Below are 25,165 nucleotides of genomic sequence, written 5' to 3'. Positions count from 1 at the left end.
GTTTTCCTTCCAGCTATCACCATGTAGAAATGTTTAAGTAGTGTACAGTGTTAATTCATTGTACATGAATTTTAAGTGTAATCTTAAGTGTTTAAATTGTTACTTAATAATTTCTACATATTGATAGTTGACTTCTACATATTTGACAGTTCAGGTGCTGTACATCATGAGTAGTTGCCGTCTCCTCAAAATGACGCTGCAGTGACTTTTCTGTTTTGATTCACTTTCACCGCTCTCATCATCACCTTGTTTCCAGATGTAGCAGGCAGCTGTTTTCAGGAAAATAAGCTCTGATAAACTTAGTGGACATTTCCTGCTCAGCCCCAAACAGCAGATAGCTAAAGTTAGCAGCTAGCTTGTGAACATAGTGGACCATTTAGCAGCTAAAGAGCAAGATATTTCCCTCAGGAGTTGGTGGAGACCAAAACAGAGCTAAAAGGAGATTGAACAGAGGACTTACATTCATCAGGTGGCCAGAAACGTGACTGCTCATGTTGCTCTGTTTGCTAATACATACAAGATGATAATATGTCAATGTTGTATTGCAATGCCCCTAAGTGGCTTGAAATCAATTAATACAGGTTTAAGTTGTGTGTAAATGCAGATTCGGTGCTTACAAGACCTAAAAGAGACGTTCCTTTCTCTTTAATGACTCATTTCCAATTTATTTCTTGGATTTTAAATACATTTTAATTTTCTCTCTTGTAGCTGAGAGCTCTAAAAAGAAAACCAAGCCATATTTCCCTTAGTTCTTTCATGCACATTCAACATATTGGCAGAAGAAATCCAACACATTTCACATCTGCACTGCAACATAAGGCAGTGTAAAACAGTGATGCACTAGTAAAGGACTTTTTCACAACACATTACCCAGTACATCCAGCTTTTTATGAGATTGTATCACTGCTGATGATTTAACCCTTCATCTCTTTTTCTCATTTTCTTCATATTCCAGGTGGTGATGGCTGTGGCCCAGCTGTACTTCCATCTCGCCCCTAAAGCGGAGGTCGGGGTGATCGCCAAGGCTCTAGTTCGTCTCCTGAGGAGCCACAGGTGAGGTTCAGTGTCTATAATGCAAAATTAATTATCTAATGAAATTGATATACTATAAATTACGGCAGCAATGTATTCCAAAACTACTCCAGTGTATTTAAAACCAGCAATATCAGCCATGTCGCAACGTTATTTGGTAAAGAATGGCTTGAAAATAATGAGAGCTGGATTTATGAGCTTCGCTTGAAAAGGAACAAAAAAAAGCAGAAGTGCAAATACACAGCCGAATGTGATAAGATAAAGCATAATGACCAAGAAACTCAGCAAAGTGGAAAACATTATGACAACAAAATGATGAGTGAGGGTAGTAAAATAAACCTCTATAACCTCCTGAAGCAGAAAGTGAAATTAAAACGGGAGCTCAGTGAGGCTGGAGTAAACATGAGAGCATAAACCATGAGGAGTGATGACGGCACATTGGTGGCCTCTTGGCTGTTAGTCCTGCAGGCTGTCAGCTTCTTATTGAACGAGCGCTCTCGTGGTTCTGGGTGTGCTGTAATGAGGATCATCATTCAGCAGCATCTCTCTGACGGGGTTTTGTCAGAAATCCATTGTACTGTACGATTTGTTTCATTAGATTTAATTCGTCCTATGAAGTCAGTGGGGTCTCAGCTCTCATAACAATCACACTGGTTTACCAACTTGAGGAAGACCAGTTCATTTAGCAGCTGTTCTGGAGCTTTTAATTATATCACATTCATCAGCAGATGCCCTAGTGTTCATAGCTGGTTTTTACAGTACATCGTAATGTTGGCAGAATAGGAATGAGAAAACCTCCCGGAGTGTTTTCCCCAAGATGGTAGAAACAAATAGTTTAAAATTCCTTTTTAACTAGCTTTATCAAGAGTAATACTGTATTTTATTTATATTTATATCTCAGACTCCATATCTGAGGCTCACATGAATGTTTTATTCAACTTAGCTTCTCTTAATAGCGGTCTGCAACATGATGTTAACGCTCCATGAGTTGTTGCTTGAGAGGAGTCAGCTAGTTTTTGTTTGGCTACTTTCACAAAGCAGAAAGTTGTCATGAGTAGGTTTAAAAAATTCAAATTAAGTTATGTAATCCAGGGATATATCTGTACAACTCAGTGTTGCTTTGCTGTTTCCTTACTAAGTAAATATTGTGTTTAGGGGAATCTTCTCTTCATGTTGTCAATCATCTGCATGCCATCCTGTTTTCCTTGAAATATACATATTACAGTTTCAGGGGCCTTGTACACAGATGTCAGTTATTTGACTAGACCTCTGCTGATGTTAAGGTTGGTCAGAACCATGTAACACAATACAAAACTAACAAGAGAGCGAAGGACAATAAATAACAGAATCATTGAAAACACCTGTGTTTATCTACTAGGCCTGCGTAACAGCTTTGATATTAAAATGATCTCTGACTTTGGCAAATCATTTGTTATACTCTCCCAGTCGGCTGTTAGATCACAAAAATCAACAGCAACAAAGCAAAACAAAAACAGAAATTCTTTCAGGCAAAACACACTTTCAAAGGTTTTTTTCTCAGACCTCGTTCGGGGGTATTTGTGAGGATGGAGCATGTTCGTATTTTACGCTGAAGCTTGCAGACTTCACACTAACGCTGGTTCCTGCTGCCCATTTTTGAACACCAGTCACCTGCCCGACAGGTTGAGCAATACATAGCGAGCTTGTTTTTATAAGCTATTGTGGCTCCATTTACTTTTGTCATGTGATCCAGTTGCAGGCTGCAGGATCTCAAATTAACAGGACTGTCACATATATAAATCCCAGCGAGTTACTCAGACAACCTCATCTAAAAAAACTAAAAAAAGCTTGCTTCAAGTTGAATGTTAGTGTAAAAATTCAATGTGCTATTAGATGTATATTAGCTAGCCAACAAGATCTGTTCCTAATTATTAATGTTAGTACAAATAATAATAATAAAAAAAATATTACCATTGTTGTGATGAGCTGCAGACTTCAACATGGCTGCCTGAGGTGTTGAACAGGGTGTTTCTAGTCCTACCTTGCCTGCTCCTTCAATCTCTCCTGTTTCTGTCTCTTATTCCAGTGAAGTTCAGTTTGTTGTTCTTCAGAACGTGGCAACAATGACGATCAAGAGAAGGGTGAGCTATACCTCGTGGTATTTTGTCTTTGTATGTGTGTGTGTGTGTGTCTGTCTGTCTGTCTTGAAATCAAAGGCTGATGGAGCTGCAGGTTCACTGACTTTTTCTTTTTCTTCCCACTTTTATGTTTCACAGGGGATGTTTGAACCGTACCTGAAGAGTTTCTACATCCGCTCCACAGACCCAACCCAGATCAAAGTCCTTAAGGTTGCTTTATATTCTGTTCCACCTTTAGTCAGAATTATGATGCCATCCTTTCCTCTTTAATCATGAGGCTGAATCAATGGAGGGCTATTAATTCTCTCAACTCGGACACATAATGGACATTACATTTGCAGCATCTTTTGCCGTTCCATCATTTTAAGCTCACTTACTTTGAGTTATGTTCTTGCAACAGGAGCAGCAATGACGTCATGTTAAGATATAATAAGACCGTCAAACAATATTAAAAACAATATTAAACTTGATTTGAACTCACTCAACCAAACGTATCACGGATGCCAATTTAAAAGACATGAATCAGAGTGAAGCACAATTTTAAAAGTGCAGTCTTTGGCACAGGAGCCCTTAAACAAAGAAATGATGCCTTTTAAATTAAGTTTATATATTACGGTCAGTCGTGTTTTATTCATTTATTTATTTATTTTGTCTTTTGCAGCTTGAGGTTCTCACCAATCTGGCCAATGAGACGAACATTTCCACCATTCTCAGAGAGTTTCAGGTAAAGTGAAATTAAGTTTGTGATGCTTCGAAAAGACAGAATCTTTGTCTTTAATCAAAATAGCAAAACAAAAAAATAGAAACTATATTAAGTGAATGTCTTCTCTTCCTGGCAGACTTACATCAAAAGTATGGATAAAGACTTTGTGGCTGCCACAATTCAAGCTATTGGCCGCTGTGCTACCAATATTGGTGAGGTGAGGGACACGTGTCTGAACGGCCTGGTGCAGCTGTTGTCCAACAGAGACGGTGAGTCTTTCTGTGTTAAACTACAGGTGCTTTTTAAATGATTCATATTATAAGGAGGAATAAATTGATACAGATAGCAGTATGAGATATCGGGTCAATAGTTTAATTCAATCAAGTGTATTAATTTGCATGTAAATTTTGCACATTGAAAAAAAATAGAAGCAGAAAATAACAAGTTGTAGAAGGTCAGATGATCACTAACACACAGACTTCACTTCAGAACTAGTGGGAAAAAAAACAACAAATATAATTGAGAGTGAAAATAAGGAACCTGTTTGAGAGCATTTTCCTCAGCGAGTAAAAGTAATTGACTAAATTTAATTGACTAATTTAATTTAAGTAACTTAATTGATGATAAAAAGAAAATAATAATAATTATAATAACTTTATTTGTATTTGTAACACCTTTGCCTTTACAACAAAAGAAATTACAAGTGCCTCACAAGAAAAAAGGAACATTAAATGAACATAAAAACATGTAAATGTACATAAGATGGAAAGTAAATCCCACTTGATAATAATAATAAACATAAGATAAAATAAAGTGAAAATAGAATACATATAATGTGTGCTTCAGTGGTGGTAATTTGAGACTCAATAAGCGAAAACTCAAAGTATTTTGGCATGTGTATACAATCTATAAATCGTGAATCCTGAAGCCATAAGCATGACAGAACCTCCGATATTCCCAACAGACACAGACTCTCCACCAATGAAAGAAAACTCGGTGACAGTTTTTTCCTGATACTGTATCAACAAGCACCTCTTTGTCCTGTCGTACAGAGTTAGTGGTTGCCGAGTCGGTGGTTGTTATCAAGAAGCTGCTGCAGATGCAGCCGGAAAAGCACAGTGACATCATCAAGCACATGGCGAAGCTAACGGACAACATCCAGGTCAGTCTCATTCACAAAAATGCCGTTAATGTCAGAGTTAAATCACAAAAGATCACACATTAAATCTGTAATAACGTTTAACCCAAGTATATTTTAAGTTAACCTGTTTTGGTTTTTTTGGATATTTTGTTTGTTTTTTGTCTCTTTTTATAATGAATCTCTCATCTGAGGTGATTAAAAAAGCAAAATATAATAGAGAGAAATATTGTCGAACCCTCTTTGGTTTTTGAGAGTTAGATGTGCCTTAACATTTGAATTAACCTGCGTCCTCAGGTGCCGATGGCGCGGGCAAGTATTTTGTGGCTGATTGGAGAATACTGTGAACATGTACCTAAGATCGCCCCGGATGTCCTGAGAAAGATGGCCAAGTCGTTTACTAATGAGGAGGACATCGTCAAGCTACAAATCATCAACTTGGCTGCCAAGCTCTATCTCACCAACTCCAAACAGGTATTAAATAAACGGCATGTGTCTATCATTAGTGTTTAAAAACCCAATAAAGCTTTGACGCATCAGAATGTGTCCGATACGACCAAGATTCAGCGTAGAAACATCTCGCAGAAGGAAAGTTTTGTTTGTTGAAACTAAAAACAGTGAACGAAGTGTAACATTTTGTAAAGCATGTATCATAAGTTTGTTATGGCTCATAATTAGCATAATAATTAACATTTTTGATGTGATTTACTTTTTTAAATAATCACAGTAGCACACAGTTTTCTGTTTTTTTCAAAAATAATTCAGACTCAGTAATGTGTTTTGGACCAACTGGAGCTCCACATATTTAATGAGCGCTTTCAAAACAAGAAAAAAAAGACTTTAAAATGTTTTTAGTTCTGCAGTTTTTACTTTTTGTGCACATTTTCTATTGACATTTATTCTTTCACCAGAAATGTACATATCCAAGCAACACAACTTATTAAGTTATGGCTGCAACTCCCTTCATTCACCCTGACAACCACCTAGTGACATCCTACCAACTACCCAGAACGTCATAGCAACTACATAGCAACCCCCTCATTCACCCTGGCAACCACTTAGTGACATCCTACCAACTGCCCAGAACGTCATAGCAACTACATAGCAACCCCCTCATTCACCCTGGCAACCACCAAGTGACATCCTACCAACTACCCAGAACGTCATAGCAACTACATAGCAACCCCCTCATTCACCCTGGCAACCACTTAGTGACATCCTACCAACTACCCAGAACGTCATAGCAACTACATAGCAACCCCCTCATTCACCCTTGTAATCACCTAGCAACACCCTACCAACCACCCAGAACACCACAGAAAACACCTAGCAACCACCTAGTGACACCTTAACAACTAATTACCTACTTTTGCAAGGTCAAAACCTTCTGTTACACTACAATCATCATGCCAGACGACTGTGTTATGTGGAATGACTTGTTCACCATTACTGATCACACCTCTACGCCCACACACATACAGTTCATGCACATATTAGACTTTAATTATTCTTATTTGTTCCCTCCTCATCCTCCATTTCCTCCATGTTTCTTCTTCTCACAGACCAAACTGTTGACACAGTATGTTCTGAACTTGGCCAAGTATGACCAGAACTACGACATCCGTGATCGGGCGCGCTTCATTCGCCAGCTCATTGTGCCCACCGAGAAGAGTGGAGCCCTTAGCAAGTACGCTAAGAAACTGTTTCTCGCCCTCAAGCCAGCACCCGTCCTCGAGTCTCCATTTAAAGGTACAGAAGCGATTAAAAGTCCTCACTCGATTCTTGAGACAAGCATGAACACCAAAACAGAAAGTATGCGCCTTCTGTGTTGTTGCGGATTTGAGTTCTTGATTCTTTGATTCTGTGTTTTTTGCAGATCGAGACCACTTCCAGTTGGGTTCATTGTCCCACCTGCTGAATGCCAAGGCTGGGGGCTACCAGGAGTTGCCCGACTGGCCTGAAGCCGCCCCAGACCCCTCCGTGCGCAACGTGGAGGTGAAGGAGTCTGTGCGTGCAGTGGGAACAGTAACATACAGAGACACAGGGGCCCTCTGGGATCTCCAGGGGGTCCAAAAGATGGAGGGGAGCGAGGGTTGCTCCTGCTCCAGAGCAGTGCCTCAGAGGGGTTGGACAGAGTCACCAGGGCTTCACATCCAATATAACATTTACTCCAATATAACATTGATTCCTGTTTCACTAGCCATCATCCATTCACTTACTGCTCATTAGCATAACAGCTCATCGGTAACATGCATCCGTTTTGGCCTCCATCTACTTCCAAATGGATGCTGCTCAACATCTCCCCCCTTCCATGGAGGAGAATGAGTCACAGAGGAGAAAAGAGGATGATTTTCTTATTAGTGAGAGCAAAAGTTAGACAGGAAACCCTCTTATTTGAAAACTACTGATTCTCAGTAATATCGAGCTTCCTCTCTGCTGCACTTGCTTCTGTTCGGCAGCAGCTCACTCTCCCCGTCCAGGTGATTTCTCACCTTTGTTTGAGCCAATAGCACATGCGATACAGAAATGGGAACAACAGCATAAGTTTTCACTACGGATCAGTATCAACAGCATAAACACTTTCTATAAACTAAACCTCCTCTAATCTCTGCTAGAACACAGACGACCAACAGTTGATGTTTTGCATCATATTCAATATATTAAAATTTCCCTAATTATCCCCCAAATTTTTAAGTAGATACTGAAGTTACAATCTGCTAAACTACAGATGAGCAAGAGGAGTACACTCACTGTACATTCTCCTGTAGAGCTTCATCCCAAAGCAGCACCCTCCTCTTCTTCTTCTCCATCCCATTCACTCCATGTGCCATTGGTTCATAACCAATAATGTGTTTTAACTGAAGTCATGAAATCAAAACTTGAGTGTGTCACTTCTTTGTCAAAAAAAATCAACTCAACTCAACTTGATTTTAAAGTCCAGAAGTGACCTCAAGTCTTGATTCGTTAGTATTATAATCGCATAGATTTGTACTCACTGCCAGTGTCCCATACTCGCTTTTAACTTGTCATTTACTTGTGATGCAGATTTCAAGATGAGGCCACAGGTGCATTGTCGTACACTTTGAGGTGTATTTTGATTTGATTGGTGTCCAGCAGGAGACGGGGTTGTAAAATATCGGTGGATTAGTTTTAACTACAAATCATGTAGTTACATTTAGTTCGATCGTCCACCATCCAGGCAGCCATTTGTTTTTCCTTGCAGTGATTTGAAACTTAAGGTAGAAAATCCATCACTGTGAACAATTTCTTGCTTTAATAATATAAATGACTGAACATCAGGTGGTATCGCAGCTTTAAACAGCGACTGTTTTGAAAGCGCTGCCTGCGGCTGCGTTCAAAGAACCTCCGATATCTGATCGATTTTCTGACAACGTATCTCATGACTGCGATTCAATTTGCTATGTTTGCAATGCAAATGTAATTTTGCTTCTCTTATTGTGGTCTGGCCGGGATCAAATTACATTAGCGTGTGATGTCACTTCAAGTCAACATGAATCTTTCTACACCTGACCAGACAACACACGACCCACCGGGTTTAGGATTTAGAGACGAGACAGAGGACTTTATTAATCCTAATGTGAATTTATTGCATTACAGCAGCCGAATCACACATGAATCATAAAATAACACAATACATGGGCACTCAAAGAAGCAAACAGAATAATAAACTAAAAGCTAAAAACTAGGACCACGCTCTAAATACATACAACAATAGTGCCTGGTAGTGTTCTATATATGGTTGTCTCTGTAATATGTTTTCAAAATGAAAAAAACATGGCATCTATTGATGGAAATTCTTCCAAAGTACCAACCTAAATAAGATTATTTTAGGTCCTGCAACTGCAAAATCAGGTTTTATTTGGTGGTAATGCTTTCCAGTCATTTAAATAGATATTTATTAGGTTTGGCGAGACGGTGATTCAAGTCTTTGCTGATTGGTCTGGTTTGTATCTGGCAGCAGACCTTAAAATCTGAGACCATTAAGGAGAAGCTTTCAAAGTAGTCTTGTCGTTCACAGTCCAAAAACCAATAACATATTTAGTTTATCATCATGTTTATATGAGAAACAGATTTTAGAGACTGAGACCAGCAAATACTTTGCATTTCAGTTTAAAATATGATTGAAATGATCATTTGATTATCAAAATAGTTGCAGATTAATTTTCCGTCAATCAACTATTACCACGCAATAATATTTTTTTTGACTTTTTTGACTCTGATTGAGACACAGTAGTCTATTTGTCTGATTATTGAAGGCTTCACATTAAATAAATATACTCAGGTCTTTTCTCTCTGCAATAATAGTGTAATTTTGACCCAAAAATAAAAGAAGAACATGTTATCTGTGATGGATAATTTATCTACTGCAGTATTCCAAGCACATCTCAAATCTCTCCCAAGACTGATATTCAAAGTGTATTAAAGGCAAGTTTATGTGTATAGCACATTTCAACAACAAGGCAATTCAAAGTGCTTTACATAGAGCATAAAAGGCATCAAAACAGAATATTAAAGCAACACATGTAAAAAGACATAAAAACCATTAAAAACCATTAAATTTGATAATAAAAATGAGCTAAAAGGGAATAAGATCAGATAAAATAGGATAATAAAAGTTACAGTGCAGTGTAAAATATTAACCCTCAAATTTGGTTTAATAAAACAGAAAATGATTTAAAAGAACTGAGAGTTGCAGCAGACCAGCAGGTTTCTGGGAGTTTGTTCCAGATATGTGAAGCATAAAAACTGAACGCTGCTTCGCCATGTTTTTGGACTTAAACCATTAAGCGCTTTATAAACCAACAGCATTATTTTAAAATCAATCCTTTGACAAAAAAAAAATGAAAGAAAATCAAAGGGCGGCCTGGAAAGGTAGGAAATCAGTCTGGTATGTTTTGAAAAATGGTCAGCAACAACGTAAAATATACAAGATTTGTGGTGAAAGAGCATAAACAAGCTTCAGTCGCTGGACCGTTATCACACTGAGAGTCCCATTACGTCCACTCATGTCGAGGCTGTAAAAAGCCCGGGAGGGTCGACGGATCCACTGGAAGCCTCGACCTCTCTGACAGACTCTCTCTCTGCACATTATGCATCTCCACAGACAGAGGAAACCATAACCACCGGCGAGGGGCGGATCGGCTTGTTAGGAGACTGGCGAGAGGTGCCCCACCCCCACCTCCCCTCCTCCTCCTCCTCCTCCTCCTCTCCTCAGTTTGAGAGTGCGGTGGTGGTTTGTTTGTTTTGATGACTGCTCTCTCTCTCTCTCTTATAGTCTCTCTCTCTGGTAACAGATGATGATGAAGCTGACAAGATAAGATTAATTAGCTTTTACTCCTCGTAGCTGTTAAATAGAGGATAAATGTGACAGCTGTCCTTTTTTTTTTTTTTTTACCCCTAAGTGGAAGGAGATGAACTTGAAATTTGCAAACCGGTCTTCAATTAATGGCATCAAACAAAATAACGACTCTCATCCTATTTGAGGACGTTAAAATCTGAGGATTTAAGTTGTAGAAGAAGACTAAAATCAGGGAAAAGGATTAGAAAGCTGTTTAGTTAGCGACACGTCCTGTTTCCTCTTCTGCATCTTACTGGTCTCACGTGAAATTTGTGACGGTTTGTTGGACGCGTCACAAATGTTGTTGTGTGATGTGATTTCTCTCAGATTTCAGCCCCCGACTCCATGACGCCCCCCTCGCCCCCTCCCTTCTACCTTTCCACCTCCACCTCTTCATTTAGCTCATTTAGCTTGCTCGTGTAACATCGTGCTTCGTTACTGATGAAGACACTCATACTAAATGTATTGTCATGTACTTGCTTGATTTATTAGTAAGTAGTGAATGTTAATGTTGACTTTTTATTTTTTATTTCTGCAGTGTTTAAGTATATTCAGTATAATTAAGTTATATTGGAGTGTATTGCCAGAGTTAGTCATGTAACTGCCAGATATTGTGGTAAATTATTAACATGCTGTGATGAAATTTGGGGTTATTATTATTTGTCTCTGTGATATCAGAAAACTGTTCTCACACATCTTCTTTTTTAGACCCAGAAAACCTTCCTGTGCCTGTTTCTCTTGCTTTCCTGACTTTTTTCTGAAATCTTTCCCTTTCCTTTTTTTTTTCCTCCATCTCACCTCCATCCCAACTCTTTTTTTTTTTTCTTTCTTTTTCTTCTACGTCTGCCAGGTTTTTACGCTGCTCGAAAGAGTCACAACATTAACGAGTGTGAGTCAGTTAGCGGCAAAGAGCCCGAACCTCCTTGAGCCTCAACCCATATAGCGGCAAAACTCAAGTGCTTTTTGACACCCCGCCTAACATAGTCGCTGTTCTGTGCTTTAGCTCAGCCCAAGCTACCTGAAACACAGCACCCTCTTCCTCGGTCTCTACCATTAAAGAAGTGATTCTTTAAGCAGGACGTGAGCTCCTCTTGACACGTCGTGATGCATTAGCGACTCTGTGGGTTTTAAACGTGGGTTGGAGATGTCCGAGCTCATTAGCCGATGGTTAATGAGTTTGGTCACTGAAAAAGAAAGACAGATGGCTTTTTTTTTTTTTTTAAAGTGTGGGAGGAAAGTCACCACTCCTCAAAGACATCACTTCTCTTAATGGAACTGCTCCCTGTGTAAAAGAAAAACCATTTCTGCAAACTGGTCATGAAGGCATCACCTGGTGCTGACATCTATCTGTGCAAAACAAAACAAACAAAACACACCATACAAGCATTAGTGTCTGTACTGTAATTTGTTGTCTGACTGTCAGATCTAAAAGCGGATCTGCAGCAGGGATGGCTGGTTTCATTTGGCTGCATCACGCCCAGGCAGAGGCATTCATGGCCACGCTACTGTAATCTGCCCACGTCTCCGCTTCTGTCTGAGGGGTTTTTTTTTTTTGTTTACTGAGGCAGAGCTGACGGCTTACTGTCTGCACTCTGCTTCCTCCGACAGGTGCCTGAATGGACCAAATGCAGCAGCAGGGAGAAGAGGAAGGAGAAGAAAGTGGAGAAGCCGTTCTACTCCGACTCAGAGGGCGAGTCTGGGCCCACGGAGTCCGCCGACAGTGGTAACTTCAGGGGGTTTGACGGCTCTGTTTGCGCCATCTTGGCACCTTCTCATTCTTGTTTTGACAAAGTTTTCAGCTCACTTGTGTGTGTGTGTGTGTGTGTGAGTGTTTGAGTGTGTGTGAGAAAGAGATGGAGTCCTAGAAAAGGTAAGAGTTGTGAAACTGATGTTATCTGACAGCCAGTGTGGATGAGGATGTCAACTGTTTTGGTAATCGATTAATTGTTTAAGTCATTTTTTTAAGCAAAATAGCCAAATATTCTCCAGTTCCAGCTTCTCCATTGTGAGGATTTGCTGCTTTTCTCTGTTTTATATCAATGTAAACAGAATATATTTTGGTTTTTGACTGTTAGTCAGACAAAATAAGACATTTGATGTCATCTTTAAGGACACAGTGAAAATGTGATGGACATTTTTCAATATTTTCTGACATTTTATTGACAAAATGACAAAAATAAGAGAAACCAATAACAAGGAAATAGTTGTTAGTCGCAGGCCTACAGTTTAGACGATGTCTTTTCATGGACACTCATTTAAAATCTGTCATTCTCTCCTAATTGGAAACGTCAAAATCAAAACTAACAGGTTTGATCTTTCGGGCTCATCTTTACATATTCCCTCGGTGTGTTCTTGTCAAAAGTTTATATTGAAATAAGACTTTTCAATAGCCAGTGAAAATTGAATTTACATAAGAGGAAGGAGAATAAAAAGAAACATCAGCAAACCCAGATGTCAGTTTTTTACAGTTGCCACCTCTTTGCAAAGATTGAAAAGGCTGCTTATTTAAAGCTGCTGAGTTTTGGTGGCAGCTCATCACCTAGAATCCTTTTTTTCTGCATCCACAGTTTGCACCAAATTATCAAAAACAAAATCAAAACATGTCATCACGAGGTGTCGCTTAAAGCTGACTCCGTCTTTTCTCAAAGTCAGGATGTACTTGATGCACACAACAGAGAATAAGAAACAGAAAATCTGGGATGTCAGTTATAGATGTTGCTTAAGATTTTCATTGCAATTTGCTCCTGAAAAAATCCGATGACATGTCAGAGTGTGTCTGGTGCATCAGTAATATAAAGTCATGGGAAAGTTTAGATAATTTAACAGATTAGGATGTTACTTGTATTCAATTGACTGGTTCATGAAAGGATCACTGGGTCCTTTAGTCTGTAAAAGTCTCTTTTTCTGTTTAAACTAACTCACCTGCTCACCCTCTTCAGAGTCGGACTCTGCCAGCGACTCGGAAAGCGCCAGCGCCAGCGAGGAGAGCGGTTCGGGATCGGAGAGCGAAGAGAGTGAAGAAGGCTCCGAGTCTGAGGAAGAGGAGGAAGATGAAGAGGAGAAGGAGAAGAAGAAGAAAAAGAAAGAGTTTAAGAAGGCAGCGCAAGAAAGCGAAAGGTAGCACATGTTTCAGTTTTTAGTGTTTAATCACGATCTGGGACGCAAAAAACTTGTAATTTTACTCCTTTTCATGCATTTTAAGTCTTAATATCAGGCTGCTAACACACTTAAAACGTCTCATTTCGTGTAACAGCATATCAAACTCTTTGCTTTTGTTCCAGCGAGCAGAGCAGTGAAGAGGAAGAGAGGAAGCACGAGAGGAAGAGTAAACAGCGTAAGAGCGACTCTGAGTCAGAATCTGACGAAGAGGATGAAAGCGAATCCGAGAGCAGCCAATCAGAGTCTGAAGACTCCGAGTCTGAGACAGAAGTCAAAAAGAAAAAGAAGGTACTGAAATGAATCTACATGAATTTAAACCATAACATGTTATAATAAAATGTAAAATGTAGCTGTAAATAAATAAACTGTCTTCTTATCATTGACTTATGAACTAAACCTTCCAGTGTTTAGACTGCACCGCTTTCACACACGAACGTAACATGAAAATCAGCATCTATTCATGTCACTTTGGTTTCATCTGCTTCCAGGCAGCTGAATCTAAACCTCCTTCCAAGCCTGTCAAAAAAGAGAGCAAGAAAGAGAAGAAAGAAATGTCTCTACTCGACCTTGATGACTGTGAGTTTTTCTCATCTGTGTGCTTTCTGCTCTGAAAGAGAATTCAAAAGTAATGACGCTCACTCTAGTAAAAAGTCAACGGACAAGGACGTTTGCAACCATGCAACTATCTCTAAAAACCCCACAGTAACAGTAGGTGTACTTGACTTGTTGCTATGCCAACTCTTCTGGCAACTAGATGTGGGAAAATGTAAATGTGTTCCCACGAGAGATAATATAACAAATAGATGAATGCATTCAGGTCTGACTTTCTGATGAATGTAACACGCTGTCATCTCTTTCCTCAGTTGAACCCACTCCCTCTCCTCAAGTGACGCCCGTCAACTCGTTCCTGTCCAACAGCCTTGTGACCGACCTGGAGGGATTATCTTTGTCTGACGCTGTTCTCTCCCCGGCTGTAAGTACCCAAAATATCAATTATCTTCCTGGTTGGTATCTTTTCTCTATTAGACAAATGATGATAGACAGATGATAACTGGGAAGATTATAAAGTATGAGAGACTACTGCAGCAGGAAACTGACTGACTGACTGACTGAAAAGATGGCTGTACAGAACACATGTTCCTAATATCCGTCTTTGCTTTTGTTTTATGGGAGTCAAAGTGTCAAAGTCAACCAGATAGTGTAAAGAAAGGAAACTTTTAGTAGCTGATGTATTCCAATATTAACCAGACGATTGCACTCTTTTTATCTGTCAAATAAGACTTTGGCTTTGTCCAAATTATAACCCACACTTCCAATTCACCCTGAGTTGCCTTTCAAAATTAGAGCTGATTTGTGGTAAAATAAGTCCACAAAGGAGGTCAGGGTGTCGACCATGAACCTACGTCTGGTTCAAGTTCGGCCAGAAACCTTTATTGCTGTCTTTCTCCTTTTCCTTCAGTTTCTCTCTACTGTTAACTTTCAAATAAAGGCTTAAAATGCCCCCAGAAATAATGACAAATAGAACTCGATTCGATTTGGTTCTTACTCTTGACCTGAACACATTACTAGAAGCTGACAGCAGAACAGAAAACATTTCCTAAATCCAGCAACGAGGTTGTGGAGAGGACAGATTTCCTACTTTAGTATTCATAACATGATCTGCATGACACAAACACTCTTGATAAAACTCATGAAGACTCAGACCCGGATGATTTAAAGAATTAGATTGAATTGAATGGTTTCATATTTTTATCGTCATTGTTTGCAATAAATCCATATGAAAAAAAAAGAAGCTATTTTTTGGGGCTTTACGTGATATGAATTTCCGACTCCCATGCCAGATCAACAGCAAAGTCAATTAAAGGATATTAAATTACTTATCATCTGCTGATGTATTTGGCTCATTTTACTTCCTAACTCATGAACTCATTAGTAACACTGCCTGTGAATATCCAGAGAGGATATTTCCCTCAAAAAAAAAGAAAAATGAAGCGCAAATTTTAATTAATAACCACCATTTCTAAAAACTAATGAAACGGAAAGGGTCTCAGGATTGTTATTACGTGCTGTCAGCCCTGTGAGGTTCTTTCCCACCATCCTAGTAAAGAACACAAACAGTGTCATTCAGTGATGGTTAATGATTCTTCTTCGCTTCTCCCTACAGACCATCGCTCCCTCCAGCGCTTTGAAGAACTATGAGCTGCTGCACCGCATCACGGGCGAGGGTCTGTCGGTGGAGTACTGCTTCAGCCGACAGCCGTTCAGCCCGGACGCTAACATGGTGGCGGTGCAGATGCAGTTCACCAACAACGCCACCTCCGACACCAAGAACCTGCACATTGAGGACGTGAAGCTGCAATCTGGGATGAGGGTCAAAGAGTTCCCGGAGATTGGTGAGTTGCGAAGGTCCAGTGGGGAAGGAAGTTTTTATTGTGATGTGATTCAAGCAAGATCACCGATATTTGTGTTATTAATAAGAGTAGAGGTCTTAAACGCTGCCAGTAGGCCCTTGAGGCTGCAGGATTCATTGAACCTCAGCTGCTGTTCAAACCAGTTCTTTTCAAGCATAATCTGGCCCTTAGATCGAATAAAAACATACTGATAATGTCCTGTTCTTATAGCTTTACCAATAGCGGGGATAAACTGTTGTGTGATTTTCTCTTACATATATACTGTTATGATGTAAACATGGTCAAAGTTCCAAAACTTGAGGTGAATGTATGTAAAAATTTGCGTCCTGCAAGTCAGAAACCAGGGCTACAACCTGCTCTGAACGCTCCGTTTGGAAAGTTACCTCTACTTCCCCATCGAACTGACGTCAGATCATTCACACACTCGTTCCGTAGACTTTGTTGTTAAGGTTGTTCCTTGAGTTGGTCTCAATGTCCAGTATTTCAGATCAGATTTGGGCTCGAACATATACCGATGTATTTGAGAGGTTGGTATTAAAGAATGAGAAAAAGAAGTGAAATTAGACTACTACTGTTTGTTTATGTAGCCTCCTGAGGAAGCTTCTGGAAGCTGATCAGGACAGAGTGGGCTTATCAGGAGGAGGGCCTTAAAGAGACAGGAGATAAAACAGCTTGTTTCAGACAGAGGCTGAACTGAGGGGCATAAAAAGCCAGTATAAGATAAATAAGGAGTTTTTATAAATCTGTAAATCATGCAAATATATTCCAATAGAGGCACAGATTAAAAACATTAACCTGGAAAGGTGCATAATATGTCCCCTTTAAGAGTTGCTTAAGAGTAAAGGTCAGGGGTCATGAGAAATAAAATGCTTTACCAATGTGTTCATGATTGTTGAAGAAATCTTCTTAATGGAAAAACTGACAAATATCTTATATAACTGGAAGAAAGAGGAGGGGAAAATGCACTTTATACAAGAACAGAAATATGTTGCAAATCTTCTGTTGAGTGTGCATATGTTCTCATGGTAATTTGTCTGTTACATGTTAGTAATTTTTGTTGTATTTTTAACAGCTGCTGCAAAGTGGGTTCCCATTAAAGAGACAATGAATCAGTTGATATAAAACATTACAGACTTATTTGTACACAATAAGTCTCAAAATCTAAATTCACTTAGTGATGATTTTAAGCTATTTTTGGATCCATACTGATTTTTTTTTGGAGTATACATAATTTGTCTCTTTTCTAGTTTGAACACATCACGTATTCAACACCTAATTCAGAATTAATATGTAGTATTTGTAAGGCTTAGCTTAGATATTTCAGTAAATCACACTGAACGGTCTGCAGTGCAGGAGTCACTCCTCATAGATCAAAGCGCCTAAGTTGCTGACTGAAGAGGTTTACGTCATTTTATTTGTGCTTGTGTTGACACTGATGTTTTATTTTTCCCCCGTCTGTGTTGACAGAGCTGCTGCCAGCAGGCGAGACGGCCACAGCTGTGATGGGCATCGATTTCTGTGACTCAACACAAGCGGCGAATTTCCAGCTGTGGTGAGAAGCATCTTGTTTTTTGAACACGCACGCTCCCTTGTTTCGACACCCTGCTGCTCGGTGAAAATATAAACAGAAGTGACGCTGTAACAAACCATTACTTATGAATCTGCTGAGTCTTGCTTCGGTCGGGCTTGTTGGTTTTGTGTGTGTTTGCGGGTCAAGAGAAATACACTTTAAGAGTCAGTTTCACCTTCGTGCTACCAGGATGTGTACTCTGTGCTGCATCGGGGAGAGCAAAACGCAGTCAAGTGTAGTTAAGGATGTCGTTGCCCTTTTAGAAAAATAATCCTTAGAACTGTTTGTCTGCTTTTTCAGCACTCACACCAGGAAATTCTTCGTGTCGATCCAGCCGCCAGTGGGAGAGCTGATGAAGCCTGTTTTTCTGACAGAGAATGAGTTTAAAAAGGAGCAAGGTGAGTGATAACAGGAGATGACTACCATCCATGTTCGCTACTATGTCCATACTGTATTTCCTTTCTTCCTACGTCGCTCTAATACATCGTTATTCTGACGTTATTTTGTGCATCTGCTCTCGATGGCTCTGAACTGTTGACTCTGACTAATAGTAGTGATTTAGGCTGCTGTAAATAAGTATTCTAGCTAAAAAAGGCATTTGAACGTCATGATTTGTTTCCGCAAATCAATTCAGTGACTCCAGAGAAAACATACCACACCTTAGTTTATCAAAGAGTCCGATTTGCACATTCAATATGAAAATCTACACTAGGCAAACAGATTAAAAAAAAGCACAGAAGAAGATGAGATGAGTGCCTTTGTGTCATAAGTGTAATGAAAAAATATGCATCATGGCTATTGATATTTTCTCATCATCGGCATTTATTTTAAGAGTTTGTCCTTTTCATGGAAGCTGCAGACACATTTTATGTAAAGTGCTTCAATAAAAATGAAACTATAACGTTGTATTTACCTTAAAATAAATGCAACACCTGTAATTAGACAGGTGACATCATTCATGCAGTGTATTTATGCAAGTTTAGTCACATTTTTAATTCCTCTGTCATCGTCCGGTAACAGACATAACGATTAACAATACATAATCACATGAATAATCACAGTTTTGCATGATGTTTGTTTATTTAAACAGGGAGCCTTGATCGCCTTTTAAGCTGTTTGCTGCTCAGTAGTTTCATTTGGACACCAGGGCAGGAAAAAATAACTGTTTAGTAACTGTGCTGGCTACCAAAAATACATCAAAATCCAGGTTTTTTTAAAAAAAAAAAATCAATATGACCCAAGTGTTTGGTGAAGCAGCAACAGACAATATTTACTATAGCAGCATGTTTCTGGAGTTCATTTCACATCCTGACTAACACTGAGAGCGTTTTGAGCTCAAAGTGACTCTTTAAACATGTGTCGTATCCACGGTTCCTCCCTCCTGGTACTGTCCCCAATAGAGACGCTATTACACAATCTAGGTAAGTTGGCTTTGATAGATTTGTTGTTCCCAGCCGTCTGTGTGCCCACCTGCCTTTTAGCAAACCTCAACCTCACACAAACCCATAGTCCCTCTCCTCCTCCTCCTCCTCCCTCCTCCCTCCTCCTCCCTCCTCCTCCTTCCTCCTCCCGCTGTCTCCCCCCGTCCTCTTCCTGCCTTGATAATCAACACTCGCTGCATCTTCCAGGTCTGTAGCTGCAGACAGATTCACCTGTGCTTTAACCTGCATCTTTATAGAGGCCGCTCACACTCTGCTCCACCGGGAATGACTGGAAATGCTCATCCACTGATCTTGATTCACTCGTCCAGCATCGTGTGAAATAAATAAAATAAACAAAAGCGGGGCAGCAGACGATCATGTTCATCGTGTTCATGTTTCTGTTACCTTCGCTTTCAGACTGCTGATAATCACTGACCATGTGGGGAATCTGAAGTGTTGCGATGCATTTGTTTTGTCTGAATTGTTTCATTATTTGGTGATTTGCTGTTTGAATCACATCTAGACATCAAGGTTAAAACTGGAATAAATGTTGTTGAAAATCCAATCTTTTTTTTAGACATCTTGATTTTCAGTGACCAGGGCTGCAACTCAGAACAACATTCAATTGATTTGCAGATAATTTTGTTTGGATATTTCTTTTAAAGTGACTTTTTTGGCATTTTTCACCTTTATTCAAGAGTTGAAAGTGCAGGGAGACAGGAAGCAGGTGTAGAGACAGTTTTATAACATGCAACAAAGGTCCATGGATGTTGTGATAACGTGTTACACTTCTTATTCAGTTCAATTTATTAAAAATGTGTAAAAGATGCTCATCTCAATGTCCCAGAGCCCAAGATGGTGTCTTTAAATCGCTTGTTTTGTCCGATCAGCTGTCCAAATATAAATTTATAGACAGTAAGTCCTCACATTTCAGAAGCTGGAGATGTTTTTCACTTTTGCCTGTTAAATGATGAAAGATATGACAAAGTTTTAGGCTACTAAATTAATCGACTAATCATCAATCACAGTTTGAACCTGGACTTCTAACGCAACGGTTCACAAAATACATTTCCATTTCCATATTTTTTTAAAAGATGATTAACTTTCATAACATTTCACCACATAAAAAAAACAACATTAACATTTTTATATTGTTTTTTCAAACATATCAGAGCTGAAATATCAAAATCAATTTTGTGATGAGACAGTTCACGGTTGCTGGTTGTCATAGTAACAAAACATAAGCCTTTTACAGATGCACAGCAGTCAAAACAAGCGATGTAAAGATTTGTCACAGTTAAGAAATTAAATTTAAGTCCTCGACACTCTGAGACGACCAAACTTGAGATATAAAAAGAACCAAAATTGTGAACGTGAAAGCCACTTTTTTTTTGTAATGCAAGCAGCAACAAAACAAACACTATGAAGTGGTGCTGTTATTTATAAAAGTATGGGAAGCACTGGTCTAGATGTCTTTGTACTTGCAAATCACCAAATAATTGTTTACTGAGAAAGAAGAGAGCTGCATTAAACCAGGCTGGTTGTGCATAAATTTGCCTTCTTTGTGCTGTGAACTGAATCACTTGACGACTGTGTTCAGTGGGAAGCATCAGGACATCCCAGTTTAAGCTTTAGTAGCATTTTGCAATAATTGATGTGTTAGCATCAATTGGCTAGAAGACTGTAGTGATACACATAGAGATCACTGTAGTGTTAGGCCATACAGTATATACAGTATCTGTGTGTAATAGTGTATATATCTGTAGCTGGTTGATATCCTGAAAAATATATAAATATAATAATATATAAATATGTCTTTATTGATACAAGCAGCACCCTGTCCTGTTTTCTTGTATTATTAATCCTTGTTTTGCATTTTATGCTACTGGGAGAAAGCAGATGAGCAGCAGCCAACTTTAGAGCTTCCCAGTTTGACCAGTGCTCTGCTCACTCCCCCCCTACAGGTCAACTGATGGGTATGAATGAGATCACGGAGAAGCTGACCCTCGACATGAAGTGCCGGGACGAACACGCCATCGTCCAGAGGGTTACCGCCGCCGCCAACCTCAGCAGAGTCCCCTGCGGTTCAGATAAGGAATGCAGGTGAGGAGATCTGCCGTAACTTTCCCGCCAAAAATCTCCTGCGTTGATGAAAGTGTTTTATTTACCAGACGCAGGATGCAACAGGCAACAAATCAGGATTGTAACTGAGATGCTGAGAATTCAAGATTCAAGATTCATTTATTATCATTTTACAACACAAGGTTGTATAACGACATGTAGTTTGTAGTCCCTTAATGCTACTCACAAAAACAGAAATGATATAAATGGATTAATAAACAAGTCATAAAAATAAAACTATTTCAGCACATTATGAGCTCTTAAATACTCGAGAATATGTATGTAGTTTTTTAGTAATGTACTAAAATAAAATATTTGAGTTTAAATAGTAAATATCTGAACCTGTCAGCATCAAGATATTCCTCATATTATCCCAATATTAATGTTGTCAGTATTTTCCACTTCTGTTTGGTCAGAATTTGTCAAATTGAACACGTGATGCAGCAGTTTTGGCCTTTCAGGGTTAAAAGTCCAAATCTTTAGGTTCATTAAGTTAATACTGAGCTGATTTTAACACCTTATATAACACATTATAAAAATAATTTTGGCCATTTTTGTGGCAATATCAGGCCTGTCGGGACAGTTTTTCGAGATGCATAAATGCAAAATCCCTCCAGGTTTAAATCAGAGCAGCTCGAATCACTTCACTTCTCTCTTCACAGCAACATGAATACTGTCGATGATTAAAAGGCCTCAGTTAGTCATTATTGTGTAAAATAGTTCATGAAGTTGTTCGTGTTTGATTGACACGTCTGTCCCTCCTTTGTTCTTCGATTTCGTCTTTACTTCCGATCTTTGCTGCTTTGACTTCAGTCCTCCTGTTCCTCCTCCTCCTCCTGATCATCCTGTCCACAGGTTCGCCGGCAGGACGGTCACCAGTGGCAGCTTGGTGTTGGTCACTGTGGCGACCAAAGAGGAAGGTGCCGCCCAGCTGACGGTCAACTGTGAGAAAATGGTGATCGGCACCATGCTGGTGAAAGACATCCTCCTGGCTCTGACGCAGTGACGCGTGACGGCGCCCGACCTTTGCCCCGCTGCCCCCCCCCCCACCCCCCCCCCCCCGCCCCTCCCCCCCACCTCCCCACTCCACTCACCTCGCACATACCGTCCAAGACTCCGTTCTCCTGTCCGCCGTGTCAGTGAGGAAGTTTCCAGAATGTTTAATTCCAGTTTGTTGTTTTGTTTAAGAGCCGCCACTTTTAGAAATTACTCCTTGAAACACTGAATGCCACAGCTGTACGACGTATTTATGACAATCAGACACAATTTATGCCAGACCTGATATGAAATCCCTCTCTGCTTTCTAATGTTTTTTTTATACATATAATCAAAAAATACTTATTTAGCAACATGTTGTCCTTCCTCGAGGAGCCATAAGAGATAAGTGTTCAAAAACACGACAGGATTTGAGCTCCAAGTTTCAGCAGCTTGACAAAAAAACGGTCAACACAAGGTCCACTTCCTTTGCTTTCTCACATCTCATGGTCTTCCTCAGCAGATGGAGCCGCTCAGTCGTCTGGACTGAGGCTGAATGTACACAGATGACATCAGCCCTCTGTTCACAGCAACCTCATTATACGATTACCTGTAACAATGTGACCAAAAATGTCCCTACTTAGGTCACGTGATTATAACTGAGCAAACTCCATCCGCTCCGTCCTCCATGAGGAAAACTCAAAGGAAGAGAAGCTTGTGTTGATATTTCTAAACATTGTTACTGTGACGTTATGAGAATATAAAAAAAAACACACACAACCAGAGAGAGAACCAGATTATTACAAACATGTCAGAGTCTGAAAAAAATAACACTTCGAAATAATACAGTTTCAAACAAAACATCTGCTTGAGAGGAGTTTTTTAATTAATTAGAATGAGGTGCCCGAATAAGTGATGTAATTCTTATTCTTTAACAAGTCAAAACACAATTTATAATAAATAGCTTGTTAGTTATCAGCTGTCAGACTATTAAAAAATGTAGATAATAAACTGTAAGTCATAGAAAACAAAGGTGTAAATTCTGCAACAGGTGAAAGATCAGTTTAGTAAATTCTCATCACGTCATTTTCAGTCATTACTTGAATGTGGCATGAAGGCTCGACTGAGACAACGAGCACCTGTAACTGAATCATTTTGACGCAGTAAATGTTAATAATCAATAACTCACTGATCCCGATCTGCATCCCAAATTCTACCATTTGCCTACAGTAGCCGTCATAGTGCACACGTTCATCACAGTAAGTGGGGCATTTATAAAAAGTCAAAATGTATAAATGTTACTGTATGTATTGCAACATGTAATACAGTACTACTATAAGGTGTGGTGTGTGTGTGTGTGTGTGTGTGTGTGTGTGAGTGTGTGAGTGTGTGTGTGTGTGTGTGCGGGTGTGATGACACTCAATATTGACCTGGCAAACATTAACTCGCTGTTTTGAACATTGACTCTCGTAACACTTGACTTGAAATCTTTGTGGAGGATCGTAAAGGTGCAGTGTGTAGAATTTATTGGTGCTCTACCATGTTGCACCGCCATGTTTCTACAGTAGCCCAGAAGGGACAAACCAAACACTGGCTCTACAGAGGGCCTTTTGCGTTTTTCGCAGCCACTGTAGGTTTTGAAGGGGAGGGTGATGGCGAGGGGGGGCGAAGGGTTGCAATCTGCAACCTCACCGCTAGATGCCACTAAATCCTACACACAGGTCCTTTAAGCACATGATCAACCCCCCCAAGAGACAAACACTAGAGCTGCAGTCGATTCATCCATTAGTTGCCAACTATTAAATTAATAGGCAACTATGTTGATTATCGATTAATCATTTGGAGTTGATCTATAAGAAAAAAATGTACAAATTCTCTGGTTCCACCTTCTCAAATGTGAATATTTTCTGGTTTCTTTTGTCCTTTGTGACAGTAAACTGAATATCTTTGAGTCGTGGGTCAAGACATCACCTGGGAAACAGCGATTGAATTTTTTCACCATATTCTGACATTATACAGACCAAACAACTAATCAATTAATTGATAAAATAATCCACAGATGAATCGATAATGAAAATAAACGTAAATTGCAGCCCTAATAAACACTTGAGAATCATTTGTTTGTCTGACGTTTCTGAAAAATTGCTTCAAATAACAATTATTTTAATTTTTAGTTAATCTGCTGATTATTTTTCTATAACGAGATTCATTGTTTGGTCCATAAAATGTCAAAAACAAGTGAAAAATGCCCGTCACAGTTTCCCAGAGCCCAGAGTTACATCTCCACGCACATTTTTTTTTGCATTTTTGTTCAAAAAATGACTAAAGAATGATCAAAATAGTCTCCTAAACATGCTGACAGTAGCGTCATTTTAGTCTAATTCATAAATCAACTTTCACTGTATGTGAATGTGGTGTTTAGTTTAGACAATAAATTATATTTTTGAATTATGTTTAAATCTGTGCTTAAGATCAAATGTCAAAAACTTTCAAGTTGAGTGTTACCTTGATCTCATTTTTCAGGTTTCACTGTTTTCATGCCTTTCATTTTTATTTACATGTTTGATTTCAGGTCAGAAGTTCATGTGGCTTCTGTTTTTTTTTTTTTTTTTTTGTTATGAACCCTCATGTGCCCGGTGGCTGCACGTTTCTTTCTTATGTTTAACATAATATCTGTGTATTTATTTATTGTTTGTGTTTTACCAAAAAGGAGTTTGGTGCAGTCAAACTGAGCAGCTGTGGACTGAACTTATTTTTGCGTTTTTGTTCCTGTTGCATCGTTTACTATTTAACCCCACAGACAGACCTGTAGTTTTCAGCCATGATGAAGAATGTAAAGAGTAAGAAATACTATTTTAAAAAGTAAGAATCCACTCAGAGAGTTTTCTTCCAGAGAAACACGTTATTCCTCCGAGTCATAATTCACGCACTGAGCGTCTGTCTGGAAGTTTGTTTTTATCTGCATCAGCTTTCTGTTTCAAAAATCCAAAGTACGGTTTATCATACCCTGTGTGTGGTTGTGACATGTGGTCCTGAAGTATTACAAGTTTATTTATTATACAAATAAAAAATACAGATACAATCTTTTGTGTGTTTTTTTTGTTGCAAGGCGTCCCGAAAGATGAAAAACCACCAGACCGCAGTGCTGTTCAATCTCAC

At 39.2% G+C, this 25,165-nt stretch overlaps 1 protein-coding gene across 6 annotated transcripts in view; it reads left to right on the top strand.

The window, feature by feature from the left end:
- LOC122985998 (AP-3 complex subunit beta-2) overlaps positions 1–25,088 on the top strand; it is a 51,053-nt gene extending 25,965 nt beyond the window's left edge. For 2 of the 6 annotated variants that reach the window (XM_044357045.1, XM_044357048.1), the window contains exons 9-27: positions 956–1,053; positions 3,098–3,152; positions 3,288–3,359; positions 3,811–3,873; positions 3,989–4,121; positions 4,905–5,014; positions 5,288–5,464; positions 6,553–6,739; positions 6,867–6,997; positions 11,958–12,072; positions 13,289–13,466; positions 13,631–13,796; positions 13,997–14,084; positions 14,372–14,481; positions 15,673–15,901; positions 17,387–17,471; positions 17,790–17,887; positions 20,875–21,013; positions 21,845–25,088. In XM_044357045.1, the coding sequence (XP_044212980.1) occupies positions 956–1,053; positions 3,098–3,152; positions 3,288–3,359; positions 3,811–3,873; positions 3,989–4,121; positions 4,905–5,014; positions 5,288–5,464; positions 6,553–6,739; positions 6,867–6,997; positions 11,958–12,072; positions 13,289–13,466; positions 13,631–13,796; positions 13,997–14,084; positions 14,372–14,481; positions 15,673–15,901; positions 17,387–17,471; positions 17,790–17,887; positions 20,875–21,013; positions 21,845–22,037 (2,427 nt within the window). In that variant the 3' untranslated portion in view covers positions 22,038–25,088. Of the gene's footprint in view, positions 1–955; positions 1,054–3,097; positions 3,153–3,287; positions 3,360–3,810; positions 3,874–3,988; positions 4,122–4,904; positions 5,015–5,287; positions 5,465–6,552; positions 6,740–6,866; positions 6,998–11,199; positions 11,239–11,957; positions 12,073–13,288; positions 13,467–13,630; positions 13,797–13,996; positions 14,085–14,371; positions 14,482–15,672; positions 15,902–17,386; positions 17,472–17,789; positions 17,888–20,874; positions 21,014–21,844 lie in introns of all 6 variants that reach the window. The other 4 variants (XM_044357049.1, XM_044357050.1, XM_044357046.1 and 1 more) reach the window with 4 other exon arrangements.
- Positions 25,089–25,165: the final 77 nt, after the last annotated feature.

The sequence above is a fragment of the Thunnus albacares genome, chromosome 7, assembly GCF_914725855.1.
Source record: "Thunnus albacares chromosome 7, fThuAlb1.1, whole genome shotgun sequence".
NCBI classification, from domain to species: Eukaryota; Metazoa; Chordata; class Actinopteri; order Scombriformes; family Scombridae; genus Thunnus; species Thunnus albacares.
Note: the sequence above shows the minus strand (reverse complement) of the source record. Positions and strands in the feature narration are given on the sequence as shown.